Raw genomic sequence first — 17193 nt, forward strand, 5'->3', positions numbered from 1 at the left:
CTTCTGTAGCAGTAGCTCACTTAAAGAGTCTAGGTTACTGTCACTGAGGCAGCTTGAATTCTTAGCTGGTCTAAATTGAAGGGTACTGAGGAAAGCCTCATATTTTTGTATTTTACAAGACATTTTCCTTCTGACTCTCTCTGTGAGGGCTGAACAGGAACAAGTAAAGATGAGGAGGATATAAAGTGGGCAGACTGAGCAAGCAGAACAGTTGACACAACTATCTATCTAGCTGCAAATAATAACATTGCTATTGCTGATTGGAGTAGCACTGAAAAAGTAAGGGAATTACCACCACCTGAGTCTCAAAGTTGCTGGTAAATCCATTCCCTATTTTACCTATGTTTTAGGATAAGAGGATCGTCACCTTCTAGCTGTGGTTCAAGTCCGCTGAACATTACCAGCACACCACCACCTGACACATCCTCCCCAGGAGGCAAGAAGGTATGAACAAGCTTTACAGAGTCTTGTAGCAGTAATGGCAAGCAGCGTGAAGTCATGCTTATAAAATTACATGTGGTGCTGAACAACTCCTGGCTGCTTGGCTGAAAGTCTGACAGCAAGTCAAAGCACTCTGGTGGCCGAAATCCCTTTACAGGGATTTTTGCAGAGACCAGTAGTTCTTAAACACTGGCAGCTTCTGAAAACCACCTGCTCTTTAGATTATTTTTTTTCACTCCAAACAGAGCTGTAAGAAACAGCTCTCCTCATCTCTCTTGATCCTCCAAAAACTCTTTACCACCACACACTGGTCAACACTGGAATTGCTATTGTTTGAGCGCTGACTGTGCTCGAATGAATCACGGCAGTTTTGCCGTGCTGCTGTAGCACAAAATATGACAACCAGATGCTATTTGGTACACTGACAGTTTATTTTTAAATCATTACCATGTACCATGCCTTGTTCTAAGATTGCTTGAGTAGCACTCATATACCATTGCCAACACTTAACTGCCCAAACACTGGTACTGGCTGCATTTAAGTCATCTAGTAAATTGCTGCTTATGGTAGTTACAGTCAAGGCAAGAAAAGCACTTATCCAAATCCTTATTCTGTGCATTTGAACACTGCCTCAGACTTAACTTTTTTCCCTAGAAATTACAATGACTGTACATAGGAATTGCTTGTACCGGAGCATATAGCTGACAGGAAGTATTTGTCTATTTCTGGCCTACTTTGTTCTTGAAATAAAACTTGAAGTTGAACCAAACTGAGGTGTAATTCTAGGAATTTATATTCTTGCTCCTTCTGCACTACAGTAATTCAACACTTACATATAGGAAGGGCTACTGTAACAGAATAAAGGATAATAGGGTTATAGGGTAGCCCTTTATTTCTCCTTAGTTAGAATACCATGTTTGCTAGAAACAACACGGCTCCACCTGATGCTGCTTTCAAAAGGGAGCTCACAAGTACTTACCTCCCAGTGTATACACATCTGAGCAGTTCAGAATTATGTTCAAGTTCAGCTCTTCTCTTGCTATTTAAGAGTCCCAGAGAAGGTTCTTTGTTTCTGGTGAGCTCTGGTGTACACAGTACTGTTGTGCTGCTCTGTACCAGAAGTGGTTAGACTTACACTCCAGGATCAATGCTCAGCTCATGCAGTCTGTCTCCACCTTGGAGGATTATGCTCCTAAAATGAAGGATCTTAGTTGACAGTACTTTATGCGCACTGTATTTGTAAGTTCAAAAGCATTCTGTAGTTAGCTGTAGTTACTGTTGGTTGCAGATGGAATACTTACAAAGATGACCCACAGAAATCACCTGAGGCCTTCTAGTAGCCTTTCAGAAGTTGAGCATATAGTACTGACTTGATCGCTTCCTTTCTGGTAGTGATATACTATCCATCTGATATCTGTGTGATGGGCATAATGCAGAGGAAGTAGTTCCTAGCTTGCAACTAGTCTGATTAGCTAGCCTTTAGGTGTTGGGATTTTTTCCATGAAGTCTATCTCCCATGTATTCAAAACCCCAATATAGGGCAGTTTAAGACTTAATGCAACATTTCATGCTGTTTTATGGCTTCTATTTTTTCTTTCAAGATCTTGAATGGTGGCACTCCAGATATTTCTTCAGCTGGGTTACTGTCTGGGCAAATCCAAGATAACTCTGGTTACCCATATTCTGACAACTCCTCTATTCTTGGTAAGTGAAGTCATGCACTGATGTGCCTCAATGCCAACTAAACGCATACACGCAACTGTAACAAGATGACTGTGTTTTAGCAATAACTTGCTTTCACCAGCTGCAGTCTATAGCAGAGGCATAAAGCCCATAACCTACTACTCTGCCTAAATGCATGGCTAGAAGAGCAGCCTGGCACACTCTTTTGCTAGCTTACTTTATATTGTGACTTTTTTTCTTAAAGACTCTGTTTAGATTTTAGTACTTAGAAGCCTCTCTTCTCTTGCTGAATCAGTGTGAATTAGTTGAACTCCTCACCTGCTTTTTGTGAATGCTTTTAAACAACTGAAGACAAGAAGAAAGGCTGGGCTGACTCCTAGATGTTGATCCACACTTACTTTTGAAGTACAGAATATAAGGTCGTCCTTATTAGGCATACTGGTCATTGCTGAGGAGTGACCTTACCTTTGGCCTCTGACACTCAGGTATCCCTGAGACTGTGGCAACCTGGATATCAAACAGACTAATGCTCCCAAAATAGTTGAGCCCGTTCAGATATTCTCCTTCAAGTTGTAGGGCAAGTACCCACAGCAAGTAAAGTTAACAAAATAAAACAACAACTGACAACTTACTGTACATATGCTTACAGGGGAGAACTCTCATATAGGCATCGATATGATTGACAATGATCAAGGATCAAGCAGTCCTAGCAATGACGAAGCAGCGATGGCAGTAATAATGAGCCTTCTTGAAGCAGATGCAGGTCTTGGTGGCCCTGTAGACTTCAGTGATTTGCCATGGCCCTTGTAAATGATGCACCTGGCTTCAACATCCAAATATCAAAGTGCATTTATTGGTGGAGTTCTACAGTCTGTGAAACTTGTTGGACTGAGAAGCTTTTATGTACAAATTTCATAAAAGCTATGTCAGAATGCAATTCATCCTACCACGTGTAACTTCAGACAAAGTGGAATAACCTGCTACAGTGTTCTGTGTTGATTTGGTTAGCTGTGTATAGCTTGCAATACTTGTATATTTTGGATTCTGTTGTTTGAAATTTTTTTTAAATCACTGTGCAACTCACTGGCATCAGTGGTAGCTTTTATATGCAAATGACCATTTCAGATGTATGGTGTGTTTTTACACTGCAAAACAGTCCCCATGTGGATATTTCTTATACTAATTGTACCATAAAGCTGTTTATTCTTTCTTGTAAGAATCCTTTACTATAAATATTGTTAAAGTGTAATGTATTAGACAGTTAAATATTTTTAAAATAAATGTTTCCCTTGTTCTAAGATGGAGCATTTACTTTGATAAATAAATTTGATAAAACCCTGCTGAAGGTGCATGCTAGAAGCAGTTGCCTATTTATCATTTCTTTTACCCAAGGCTAAAGAAAAGAAAACCAGTGCCTTACCTACACTTAGATTTTATCACTGCAATAAATTTCTGAAGGAGCTCCTGGCTTCAAGTTTATGCTAAGAGGAAAAATAAGACAAAAAACCCAACCACTAGGTAAGGTAGGTTAAGAGAGTCTGACATTACCAGATTTATCTTTAAGAAGAATGTGGTTTTCACTTATTAACCATCCTTGCCTTTCCTCAGGAAAACAACTACTTTCAACCTTTATCCATATACTTAGTCTCATTCACCAGTAATCCAAACCCATTAAAATAATGGAAACTTTATTTGCATGAAAAACTTGTTTACAATCATTAATAAATGAAGAATGAACCATTTGCATTTTCCTATTTTATGACACTTATGAAAAATGTATTAAATAAATATTTGTGAACAGATTAAGGTAAGGCAAAATTTAAGATAAAGCCCCTATCTGTTGTTCACAATTTTTGAACATGGCTCACGCTGCAAACAAGTGAAAAAATTCACTGGAGAACTTTGAGTTTAACAAGATGTTACATGGGTAATTGAATCATGTCCTCAATCCAAAAACCCAAGAGTAAGTAGTTTTGTGCTCAACCATATACAGTAACTTTAAAAGGGTCAACCTATTCAGAGCAAAACTATTTACAGTTAATACTTTTGATAGAAGCACTTTGTTAGTATTGTGCAATACATTTATAAAAAATGGCTTCAAATTCCGTTTATCAACCATTTATAAAGTGCTACTATCAATTCCAACCCTGCCTTCTAACCCCTGTGTAACAATACCAATGTACACCTTGCCACCAGCCTCCCATTGTTTTTGATGGGCTTAAGAGTGAGGACAGTCCAGCAGACAAATCACCAATGTCACAAACCTACTGGTAAACACATACATGTATGTAACTGTAACCCCAGGACGTTTGATCTGTACTCTTTCAAAAACAACCAGGTACTCCCTGTGGTCTTTTCAAAGGTCCATACTGCAATATCCTAAACACTGTTACACAATGGAAAAAACTGGAATTGCAGTGTAGTATGAGTTGAGTAGAGAGTCACTTTAAAGTAGCATGCTTTTGTTTTAGTAAGAGTCTAGATCAGAGTGGTGGGTTTTGTCCCTCAGTATCCATCTCACTGTTACTGGGTGGAGGATGAATAGGCAGAATATCCAGCTCATCTACCTGGGGGGTAGGATGCATTACCACAAGCTGGTCCTGGGGTATATCTGCTGCCGCTGCTGCTAAATTTGTAATGGATTTGCTTTTCACACACTGAAAGTCAACATGCCGACTCTTTCCTTCCTCCTTCTCCCATGACATCCGAATAAACGGCCTTTGCACATAGTTGTAAATCACCTCTGGTCTTCCACCCGGGCGCTTTTTCACTTTCTCTTTGTATGTAGGGTAACCTAAGAAACAGAGCACAGCAGAACTTAATGTTTCCTGGGCTGTTTACTTCAGGGTTTTCTTCTACAGAAAGCCAACATGCAGAAGCATAGTGAGGAACAGTTATCACCATCAACATCCTGAGTGGAAACAGATGCCAGTGTGTTGCCCTTAATGTTACCTATGCGAGAAGAACAGGCAGTCAGCAGTTTAACTACCAGCCACACCGTAAGGGAAGAGGCTGCAGTGCTGTTGATAATGGATGTATGGCCACAAGACAACTCTTCCAATCTTTACAGGTAAAGCCAGCTGCTCCTTCCTTGAGCCAAAAGCAGCGGCTGTTTCTAAAACACTGTGACCTGGAAAGCAGGAAATGAGGTCTCCAAAGTCTCAAAAAATCTAGGATTCCCAAGTGGAATCCTAGCACGCTCCTCCCAGCTCCCCTAAATGATCAAAGTACATCCTTTTAGACCCATTATCAATTCTGGTTATGCTGTGTTTGAGTCATCTCTCCCCTCTACCTAAGCAATAACATTAATTACCAGAAGGTTACATATTATGGGGCACTGGCACTTAAGTCAAGTCAAGCGGCTGTTCTTTGTCTAAAAGAAGAAGCGCCAGCAGAAACAATCTGGTGTTAGCCAGCGTAACACACAAAACCAGTTGTGCTTTAGTTGAATGGCATGTCAGGCTGAAGGCTCACACCTTGTTCAGCTGAACTTACTTATTTTAGAGATCACAAGCAGTTAAAAGCATTTGCTTTTGGTTGGCAAATTACAAACGTAACTATGACAACTTGGTGAGTGTATGATAGAAATCCTGCAAATTATAAAGGCTGGATTTTTAAATATTTGGGTCAACAATCAGAAAGAAAACTAAATGCAAATAAACCCAGCTGTTACATTCAAGACTACTTTAATGTAGTTCTCTGTTGCAAAACCAGAGCTGAGATTTTACAGATTAGCCTCCTGAATTACAGGATATTTTTATTTCGGATTAGTATTTCTTTGCACTTCAGCAATCTATTTGATAGTTTTGTATTTCCCAGAAGAAAATATTTACCTGCAACTTAACATGAAATTTTTCATTTCAAGCCCTGAAAAGGACATCGGACCAAGAACATAATATACAAAGCAGTAACAATGCATAATCACTTCAAATAAAGTAGAGAGATTTTGTATGAAAACTAAAGGCCAAATGGCAGGAGACACAAGTTGTAAGTCAGCAGAAACCACCTGAAGTTACTCTGCAAACTGTCTAGGAGCAAGAGACATCCTGTAGACCAGTCATGAGCCTGTAATCGCGTTTTCTAGCTGGATCAGTTGTTTACTGGGTACCACTCCCCCTCCTCTGGCTGCAGTATGAGAGACATACTGCATATTGTCTCTCACTATGAGAGGCAATACCAACCCTTTATTTCTTCAACTGCAGAGACGACCATAAAGCAGGTAAGTGCGGCAGACCTTTCCACCCCTGAGAAGAGTTAGCAATGTGTCTCTTACCTTCAATGCCCAGGCGGATCTTCTTGAGACCCCTTTCCTTCAGAACTGATTTGGCCACATCTCGATTTTCAATGTATTTGAAAAATCTATACAACTTAGTGCTGTAAATAACTAAAAAAAAAAAAAGCAAGACAACACTTTAATGTGGAAAAATTGTATTCAAAGATTAAACTTCTAGTGTTAAAACACAAAGATTTATCTTTTCCATTGTTCTGCTTTACTCCAGTGTTTCCTTTTCAGAATAGGGAAAGAGACTCAAGAACTCCTCAAAATACCCAAAAGAGAAATCAGAGAAAAATGGCTGAAGGGACTGTGAAATGCACTGGTCACACATGTCTTTTTCCCTATCAACATAGTCTTTTATACACTTAGGGGTTTTTTGTTGGATTTAGGAAGGCAACAGGCCAATCCACAGACACTTCTTTTTCCCCAAAGAAACCTCTAGTTGTTCTCTCACAGTAAACATGGCTCCTATCCATTTTAATCAAGCTCTTTCTGAAAAGTATTTTCTTCCCCCTCATTCACTGACAGTACCTTAATAATAAAAATTAGCTTTTTCTTTTTAACAAGACTTGAATATTACATGCAAGACATGCTTCTGGGAAGCAAAATATTAAGCAGAACTACCAAAACTACGTTTCTGAGAGACATTAGGGATGTTGTAAAGACTTGGCTAACAGCGCTTATGTACAGATAATTTAAAACAGCACATTTACTGCTACCTCTACCATAGCAAGGCTTGGTGGAAACAATGAAAATGAACTTACTCTGTGAATACTCCTCTCCCATTTGCGGAGGATATTCTTCATCCCAGTCAACAACATCATCATCTGTCAGCACAACAATGTGGCACTCCCTCTCACCACTTTGGGCACTGGCTACCATTAATGGGAGAATCATTTCTTCTAGATAAAACTCAAATTGTTTGCGAGCACCATCGTTCGACAATTCATGCATGAGAGCACCTGGAACAAAATTTAAGCATAGGCACATTTGACAGCTTGGTAAAGAAGTGAAGGCCGGAATAAGAAACACAGCAGTCCTGTTTATTTTGTAGTATTTACTGTAGACAGCTGTAAAAACACTCTATCAGTTTGTATAAGACCAGGACTTTTTCAAACGTTTACCAGAAGTTCAAACTAGTAGGACTGTCCTGCAGATATTATGTTGGGCAGACAGCAGAGTGACTTTGAAGAGACCTCCTTCATATTTTACTACTGCTAAGCATTTGGTAATTGTGTGTAAGACTCCTCTCAGGCTTCCTAAAAGAAACATTATTTAAGCCAGTTGCTGAAAGAGTAGAGCATGCAACCCACTTTACATAAGCAGTAGCTTAAAAACAAAGCCTCTCAAAACCCTCACAGCATGAGCTGCTAAATCCTTCTGCTAAGGACAAAGTGCACTGAGAGTGTGACTCAGCAGGCAACACGCCGCGAGGCCGCGGCACTGCCGGTGAAGGCACAGGTGCCCCGTGCAGATCTCACGCTGGAATGCCACAGCTTGGCCCTGAGCTGCAAACACACCATGAGACCGCAGGAACCAAAGACGCGGGCCAGGTCATTTAAACATTGGCCAAAACTTTGGCTGTGCTCAGGGAAGGAACGAGTTGAAGAGACACCACGCTCTGGGAACCATGATGCGCCCTACACTACCAGCAAAGCTGTGCTACTTTTGTTAGCAACACAGTCTAATTCTCTTAAGCAAGGAGTTTAATAAATTATCCTCCCTCTCCTCGGCAAAAAAAGATACTAATTAATATTACTGTACCTGTCCTGCAAATGCATCACTAGAGTTTAAGCATTCAACAGAGCTGACCACTGCAGAAAAATATCTGAATATCAGGTACTGAAATATCAGAAAAGTTATTTTTCCATAGATGTACATCCATTGTCTTTGGAGCTTTATTACATAAGGGATAAAAAAGGATGGATTTTGCTCGTGTAGTATTGGGCATGTTCCTTACTTCAGTAAAGGATACGATTTGGAATTAACCCACCCCAAGTATTTGCTTAGGTTAGTCTGTATAATTCCAATTACTTTAATAAATTCTGTACTTACTGAGATCTCTGCATTTAATAGTACTATACTCAAAAGAGATACAGAGATAGTCGCATGCTTCTCTCAATTCAGGAATAGATATCCCATCAGGACAGCGTATCACTCCAGTCTTGTAGTAATCCTGTAGTAATGCAGCAAACAAAAAAACCACAATGCACTTCGACATTCACCGACAGAAACATTTCATCAATTCATTTAGGATGCTTTCTCCACAAGCAAACCCCCTAAAATGTAAAAGAGCAACACATGTTAAACTTTGAATTTTATTGTCCTCAAATTTACGAATTTTCTGACCTGCTTCCAGAGCAGTGAGCTCTGGTTAAAATTGTTATTTAAGTGACAACTAATAATACTGATCATTCTGGTGTGTGTATACTGTCCTTAACCTATACTTCACTCAGCTTTTGCTATTCCAATTCTACTGACAAAGCAGCACAGCAGCTCTACTTCTTTGTGTAGATATGAAGAACATAAGGGGCCATTTTCTTCTGACTGAAGTTTGCTTTTCTCCTCTTACCTGCAGGAAGTTAGCTTCCAGTACTCTGTTTCATCTAACTTCAGCACAAGAAGGGCTGAATATATCTGAACTAAGTGAACTAGGAGCATAGGAGAAGGTGGGCAGATTTCTGGCAGGTGGTAGTTTTCTGGTTCATTTCATGCATGCTTTCTCTCTCCCTGGCTGTCACATGCAGATGTCTAGAAAACGTTCGGGTGTATCAAATGTACCAAACATTTTTTCCCCTCTAGAGAACAATAGAGAAGAGCAGTATTTATTCTATCCACAAAGTCCAGATATGCAAGTAAGGCTAAACCAAGAAGTTATGCCTCTTAATACTCATAGTGCTTGTCCTAACAGTACTTGTCCCTGCCTCTTTTCCCCTCCATTAAGAAAACTCACCAGAATAGCACGAAACACAGTGGAACCAATTCCTTCAGCAACTTCATACTCTCCTTTTTCATTAGGACGTGTAAAGTTATGTTCTCTGCCTGACCCAAACATCCTGTTCACGAATAAAAATAATTTGGTTAGAATTCCTTACCTTTTTTTTTTTTGGTAAATCTGGGAAGTAAAGTCATACTGAAATGGCAGGGGAAAAAAACCAGTCTATTCTATCTTGTATGTAGGTACACTGTTCAGTTTGGTTTATGTTTAGCAAGACTACTAGAAAATAGAAAGCAGGGTAGCGTAACTCATTAAAGTCTGGTTTTGTTCTTCAATCTTAACCTGCCAATATCCTTTGATCAAAACAAAGGTTAGACCAGGCCATTTCCTGCCAGTGCCAAAGCTGGCGGGAACCCGAAACAAGTCGTCTTTGGCATTTGTGGGGTGATATAGCAGAACAGGTTTTATTGTGGGATTCTTACTTTTTAAAAACATTTGAGATAGTTTAAGAAACAGAACTTAGCATTCAAGTACATGCAACTCACCTCAATTTAATTTAAAAGACTTAGTTAATTCGAAAGTTAAAACAACATTCTGACAGAAGATACCCACACTTAAGGGTAGCACGTACAGCATATTTCTCCCCAGTGGGATGCAAGGAAAGTTACACTACGGAGAAAACTACAAGTCCCAAACGGTATCTACAGTACCCCATTAGATCACTGGGAAAAAAAACCTGGCTTTTTAAAACACACCTATGATACAGAATTACATCATCTACTCTTCATTTTATTTACAAATACACTGCAATGGCAAAGCTTTGCTTTCACACCCACAACCCAAAGAAACAGTTGGTGTACTGTGGCCATTTCTAATGGAGAACGAAGTAACTTTTTTTCACTTAATGACTTGACATGTGTTTTATGATCACTCTTCAAGACAAGAAATAATATTCAGGAAAAAGGCAGTCTAACAGGATATAGGCTTAAGGCAAATAATACATTGTTATTATAGTTTCTTTTACCTCCCAGAACATACTAGCTAAGCTGTTCCTGTTTAGTGTCCTGTGAACTGACATTGGTGGAAATGGGGTTTATAAATAACTTGCATTTTAGAGCAGTATTTCCATATCCTTATTAACCTACTTTTGAATTAGCGTAAGATAAAATAAGCTTGTTCCTTGAACCAATCCCAAGGGGAGAATAACTCAGCAACACACACACACACACACACACACACACAAAAAATAATCTAGTGCATTGGCCAGCACCACTTACTTTGATCCAAGGCTGGGCATGAAAAAGAAAACTATTTCACCACATAACTTCACACCGATACATCCCCAGTTTGTTATGCCTCTATTACACATACACAAACGCCCTACATCAATGATTTAATTCTATTAATTATTACTTCTGTTTACTTCCCTTTGCTGTTTACAGTGAAGCATTTTTTTGCTTTCTCTGTAACTCTTCCCCTGGACTTTTCACATAATAGGGAACCAACATTACTATTTTTCCCACACAGTGGTGATTTAAACAAAGCAGAATTGATTACTCGTATTTATTACCTGTACCTTGGCAAATAGCTTTTTTTATATGTATTTAAAATATTATTATATCCTTACAGGCTCAAAATCGGCCACACTTCAATGGAAAAGCCAAATCCAAAGTGACACAGACATAAACCTTCATTTCTTTCTTGCCACTAGTTTGGAAGCAGTGCTGTCTACATTTGGCCAATGCAAAACCAGCCGGTATTTCAGCAAGTAAAGTACAGAATCTTTTCCCAGGTAAACATGTCAAATATGTTGCTCATTGTAGTCTCAACAGAAAGTATTACACAAATATTGTGGACTTTCATTCAACTATTGACTATTTTGAGTGTTAGGTCTCTGCTGAGAGGCTCTGACCTGTTATACTGACTATCTATTTGACATTCCCCTCTCCAAAAAGCATTTCAGTAGATAAATGTGCTGAGCTTGAATGTTGTCAGGGAAGGCCCATTAAGGAAAATAAAGTCCTTCCAGGTTTTCCTCCTTGCTATTTTGAAAGAGACTACCTATACTCCTTTGTTTTATGAAGCAACTACCTTTAAAAACAAGAGATGGAATGAGGCAGAGTGAATACAGAAGATATCTTTAAGATAGTTATCTTTTCCCAGCAAGATAGAAGGAAATGAGTATGTCATGAAATGTTAATTTACTTATGAATTCTTTCATCTCTATGTAATAGAGGCCTATTTTAAGAGTGGTCAGGCACCGGAACAGACGTCCCAGAACAGTGGTGGAGTCACCATCCATCCCTGGAGGTGTTAAAAAAACCCCAACGTGTAGGCATGGCACTTCGGGACATGGTTTAGGAGACATGGTGGTGTTGGGGTGACAGTTGGACTTGATGATCCTAGAGGTTTTCTCCCATCTTAATGATTCTATTGGCATCTCTGCCAAATACAGAGGAGAACTTACATCTGCTTTTTACTTAAACATCTTTGCAAACTGGTAATATCAAACATTAGCAGATCAGTTGTAGCAATATGAGTTCAACAGCTATTTAAACAGTTTTAATATCTACAAAGCATTTATGGCTCTCTTCCATAATTAGAGATTAAGGGAAAAAAGATACAAACCTGCCCAACATTGTATTAGGTTGCGCAGTAAAGATAGAAGGATCTACAACAAATCTGGTGTTGTCCACTATGAGTGTTACTCGTTCCGAGGTTCTGACATTCCGAGCTCCCTCTTTTCCATTTTCATATACAAATACCATTTCCCCACCAGCCTTGCAGCTCCCATCTGAGCTTGACTGGCTACTGTTTCTGCTGCTGTTCCCCATGCTCACAACAGAACCGTTAGGGGAAGTCTTCTGAGGACGAGGGCTGCTTGGTCGAGATGAACTGTGATCCTTTTCTCGATCTTAAGTGGGGATGAGGTAGAAGGAGAAAAAACAGGAAACGAAATTACAGATTTACATGAGCTCTATGCAGTTTATGTCTTTTCAGGCACAAAACATGGCAACTTGATAAGTACAAATTATTTCAATTGCATCTATTCTAGTTAAAGAAACCTTCAAAAATAACTGTTCATATATGAGATCCTGAAGTTTCTACCACTTTGACATCAAAGCCACCTCATCTCCCCAGAGCCTTTACAAGAAAAATTTAGCATTCTAGTTCTGAAAAAGCAATTCAGCATAATACAGAAGCTATAGATCACAGCTGGTGTTTAGTGCCATAGTTCAAAGAACCAAGCTAAGTTTTTTCACAAAAAAAAAAAGTGGATCCTACATTTCTCAATACATAAATACATAAACCCTACCAAGTAAAGGGAAGTGTTCAGTCAGTTATCTTCCTAGAAAAATTAGATTGTTCTTGTGATTTGAACTAAATAAGAGCATCATATAGGAACACACATTACAGACTGAAGAAAAAGTTATGACCTGTCAAAAAGGCTGCTCCCAGCCCAGGGGACATGTAAGAAATCTGTATGTTGTGGCATCAACAAATAATGCTTTTTATTGTACTCTTAACAAAATAATAATTAAGAATGTTAATCCTGAAATGCTTTAGAACTGAACACACCAGACTGATACTGTCTTGTAGGTGAAGTAACATTCCTGATGCATGGAGTGAGCTGAGATTCTGCTCTCTCATGGGATGAGTCACGAGATCTGTCACTTGATCTGCGTCTGTCCCTTGATCTCTCATGTCCACCACTTGCACCATGGAGGCTCATTTTTGTGTAGTCTATTCCTTTAGCAATACGAGATGAGGTGCTGAAAACAGAAATAACAGAAGCATTCAGCATTTTAAATTTTAATGGCATTCTCACTCGAGGTACATGTTTTGAAGATTAATACTATCCACCTCCACTTTCTTTGTTGTACTCATGTTTATATTTACAACATCAACAATCATTTGGACATGAAGTTGACAGCAAAAATTACCTGTTTATTGCTGTGTGATCTACAGAGACACTGCCTGATCAGTTGAACCTGCCCGTGAACCTGCATTCACAGAAATCCCTTCCAGAACAGGTAAGTCAAATACAGCTGAGCATTTTATTTTGGTTCTTACTGTTAAATGTTCTCAGCAAACCAGGAAATTAAAAGTTAAGGATAATTTTTCCCAAAGAAAACTATTTTCAAAAACCTTTCTCAGAGCACAGGATTTTACTACTGACTTCACTTTTTTTTCTGTAACTTGCCCTTACAAATGTGGTTAGCCTTAAACTAGTCGATACATCAAGACACACCAGCCAAGGGTTTATCTCTGCACCCTCTTTTTTAAATTTTCAATGACTCTTAGAAGGAACAATAGTAAGCCACCACAACCCAGACAGCAAACACAAATTGTATTATTAAAGCCAAGACCTACAGCACTGTCAATGACAAGTAAGACAAACCAGCAAATTTTAATGTAACAGTTCAAGATTTTTTAGACCAATTGTTACATTACATTCTTTAAATTAAGATACTGTTTACATTTTGCAATTAATTATTAAACCTACCAACAAAATCAGTCCGTTTCAAGATCCAGTACTCTCAGAAAGTACCTAAACTTCCAACAGCTATTGTTGAATTTTACCAAAAATACCTTTTACTTGTACACTTTAAAACAGAAATGTTTATATCAGGACAGCACAGACAGATCTGCGCCCTTGCACCCCAATGGAATTCCCAGATCAGTTCCTTTGCTATTCGCCTTTCAAGCATGGGCATGACAACACTCCTTATGTATGGGTTTAATTGAAGAACTTTCCAAAAGCCTCAGGTATTGGATAACCAAGACAGACGCCTGCACAACTGCAAGGTCAGACGAAGGGTCATAATTTTCCCCAAGAGCCTCAATGCCCAAATGGCTTGCAGCCTGCAAATCCCACAACTTTTACCTAAAGACCTTAAATATGACTTCTAGGAATGCTGTAGGATTCAGGAACACGAAGAGGTAGGAATAATGACCTCCCTAAGAAAAGCACAACAAATTTTAAAAGCATGAGCTGTACAAGCAAGTTGAGCAGAATGTCCTCTTTTTAAGTTGCTTAGAAGTAATGACAAAAAAACCCAAATCAAGACTATTGAAAGAAGTGAACATCTAGCACGACATGTTTCAGCTTCAGGTTTCAGTGACCGAAAAGAGGAGCTTAAAATCAGGAAAAAAAAGGCTACAATAGATGTCACTCAGTGTATATTGGCACATGATGAGTACTAGCACAATGCAAAGAATATGAAATATACCTCTCGGCTAAGGAACACAAGCTTCTCCCCACCCCATCTGAATGAGGGAAGGATCTCATATCCAATGAAGCAGAAGTTTGGTGCAGAGAGAATCTACCGCAATACTGTTTCCTGCCAAGGTTAAAATATGCTGCAATAAGACATGCATCTTTAGGATATCAAGTCAGCCAAAGGTCTATTGAACAAGGTAAAAACTGCAAGCCTTGCTTATGGCTGGAAATTCTCAAATTTACGGTCCAAGAATAAAGATGACCCAACCACTTTCATTAAAAGGAAATAGATTTTTCCTCAGGACTTCCAACACAATTCTGAACATATTAAGATATACAGCATTTCAGCATGACTAACGTACCTTCTTACTTGTTTTACTTCTCTATTAGAGAAAGGTAAATTCTGTATTATGAAAGTGAAATATGCAAAAGTCTGCAAGAGTGAGATCTGCAAGCCTCCCTTTCAAGAACATCAACAATTTAGGAACACTTGCATCTTTTCTTCCATATATACATATGTATATATGCATATAAAACATAAGCATTTTAATAGGTACAAAACATGTCCCAGAATTACCAGAAATGAGGATTGCAGCCTATAATTAAAATCTAACTTGAAGCCAAAGTCTGACCCCTGTTTATACATGATATTACTACCACATCCAAACTTCCCAAGAAATGGCCAAACAGAGAGAGAGAGAGGGAGAGCGCCTCTGCATCTCATCTGCCCCTAAAAGGTTTATATTTGTACATCATGGTATAACCAACTATCCCACAAAGGGGGTGGAGTGAGTGTGTGTGTGTATGGCGTGGAGTACTCAAAACACATACATAGCAGTCCTGTGACAAAATATCTCAGTAAACCCTAATAAAGCCACATGTGATCAGGCCTTTGTTAGAGCAGTGCTTTGATCCTAGCCCTGATAATATTTCTAACCATGCTGTGAGAAACCAGAGTTTTTCAGGTACCATGTTTTATAGTATCAAAATGTATGACTCACTATTTCAATAGGCAAAGCGCTCTAGTTGCTTTAAATACGGTGACACACTAGAAAAAAACAAAACCGAACCACTGCAAGGATATGCAGGCTTATCATGCATTTTGGCAGAGCAGACGTGAATTACCCTTTAACAGAGAAGGCAATTAAAATGCGATTCTTAATCCAGAAAACTATCTAAAGCCACATTACCCTCTAAGCACTGATTCAGAGTTCACACTGAAGTAGGGCGAGCCCCAGTTAATAATCTCTTTACAGGAGTTGAGAAAAACAGGTGCTACAGGAAGTAACACTGACTCAGCTGGCATCACACTTCCTCCTTAGTCACATCTGATTTAAGGACTAAACATGCTGGGCACGATTGTTCCACCTATACCTCCCCAGAATACCAGTTCCCAGTATCAGGACTGGAGCTACTTCTGCCTTGGTATGTACAGCCAGCGAGCCTGGGAGGAGAAGGGCAGCCGTGCAGATAACGTGCCTCCTCCTGGTGCCAGCCATGTCCATCCCTTCGGAGCATGGACACATGAACCATCAATTCAGCACACTGCACTATGAAAGAGGCAGAGGCTGCCAGCTGGAGGCGGACAGGATCCTTAAATATTATATCAATTGTTTCCGAAACAGATTAGTAAATAATTTCAAAGAGCTGTTCAAATTTCAGCTGGCCACACCATTCATTTGCTCTGCTTCTATGTTGTACTTTCCTCCCTTTAATGTACAGATTAATGCTGTGAGACTGGCACATTATCTATTACCCAGAAGATGCAAGATGCAAGACAAAATTGCAAGATTTCTGAGAATTAAAGCAGTCTGGCTTGAGACAGCACCATCTGAATAATGAATCTTCACTCATCTTAATAACAGCCATCTAAAATGTCAATCTAAAAATTTCATCACTGTTGAGTCACAGTACACAAAAAATAAATTTCTTTGATCTGTTGGATATATACCTGACAAAATCTGAAATTCCATTTGTTCGACAGCATTTGTACTCAGATAAATACAATACTGAAATACAACTTTGCTCTACAATAAACAAGACAACTAAAAGGAGTTTAAATATGAACAAAGAGAAAATAAAGAGGTGCAATTTAGCATGTCAGAAGTGACAGTCATTGGCTTTACCCTGCATAATTTGACTAGGAAAACTGGGCCAGCTACTCTATCAAGTTAGTCTGAAAAAGGAGCTACAACTGTGGCCAGTACATACAAAAGATGACCTGTGGCTTACACTTCCCTGGAAAGAGGTTTTAGAATAAGTTGCAAGTGTTCAAAAAAATTAAGACATCAGAACTACCAAATAGTTTTGATTATTATTTTTTTTTTATGGAATGACTTGTTGATAATATCATTCCTCCTGCCCCAACCAAACCATTGGGAACAGGAGGTTGTTTCTGCAAGGAAATGCAGAAACCCTTCGCTCTATACTGGCAATGTAAAACTTATTAGGAGTTAACTTTATCTCATGCATTACTAAGACCAAAACATTCCCATTCTCTCTCTCCATGGTTTTAAAATACTGATATTTAAGTTGCTAACTAAGACTTGGCAGTGCATTTTGTTCAAGAAGTCCTAATGCTTTTGAAAATGGAACTTCAGCTACAAACCTGACCCCAGTGATGCAGGCAAC

General features: G+C 39.0%; 2 protein-coding genes across 12 annotated transcripts in view; one reads left to right on the forward strand and one right to left on the reverse strand.

The window, feature by feature from the left end:
• The window catches only part of BMAL1 (basic helix-loop-helix ARNT like 1), a 54669-nt gene extending 51186 nt beyond the window's left edge, over window positions 1-3483 (forward strand). For all 6 annotated transcript variants that reach the window (XM_064452751.1, XM_064452753.1, XM_064452748.1 and 3 more), the window contains 3 exons: window positions 351-444; window positions 2043-2145; window positions 2774-3483. In XM_064452751.1, the coding sequence (XP_064308821.1) occupies window positions 351-444; window positions 2043-2145; window positions 2774-2934 (358 nt within the window). In that variant the 3' untranslated portion in view covers window positions 2935-3483. The remainder of the gene's footprint in view (window positions 1-350; window positions 445-2042; window positions 2146-2773) is intronic.
• A 312-nt stretch (window positions 3484-3795) lies between these two features.
• Window positions 3796-17193, reverse strand: part of BTBD10 (BTB domain containing 10) — a 29889-nt gene continuing 16491 nt past the window's right edge. For all 6 annotated transcript variants that reach the window (XM_064452758.1, XM_064452757.1, XM_064452756.1 and 3 more), the window contains 7 exons: window positions 12918-13111; window positions 11967-12252; window positions 9354-9456; window positions 8456-8576; window positions 7165-7362; window positions 6398-6508; window positions 3796-4918 (listed from right to left, as the gene is read on the reverse strand). In XM_064452758.1, the coding sequence (XP_064308828.1) occupies window positions 4608-4918; window positions 6398-6508; window positions 7165-7362; window positions 8456-8576; window positions 9354-9456; window positions 11967-12252; window positions 12918-13071 (1284 nt within the window). In that variant the 5' untranslated portion in view covers window positions 13072-13111 and the 3' untranslated portion in view covers window positions 3796-4607. The remainder of the gene's footprint in view (window positions 4919-6397; window positions 6509-7164; window positions 7363-8455; window positions 8577-9353; window positions 9457-11966; window positions 12253-12917; window positions 13112-17193) is intronic.

Source organism: Phalacrocorax carbo, chromosome 5 (assembly GCF_963921805.1).
Source record: "Phalacrocorax carbo chromosome 5, bPhaCar2.1, whole genome shotgun sequence".
NCBI classification, from domain to species: domain Eukaryota; kingdom Metazoa; phylum Chordata; class Aves; order Suliformes; family Phalacrocoracidae; genus Phalacrocorax; species Phalacrocorax carbo.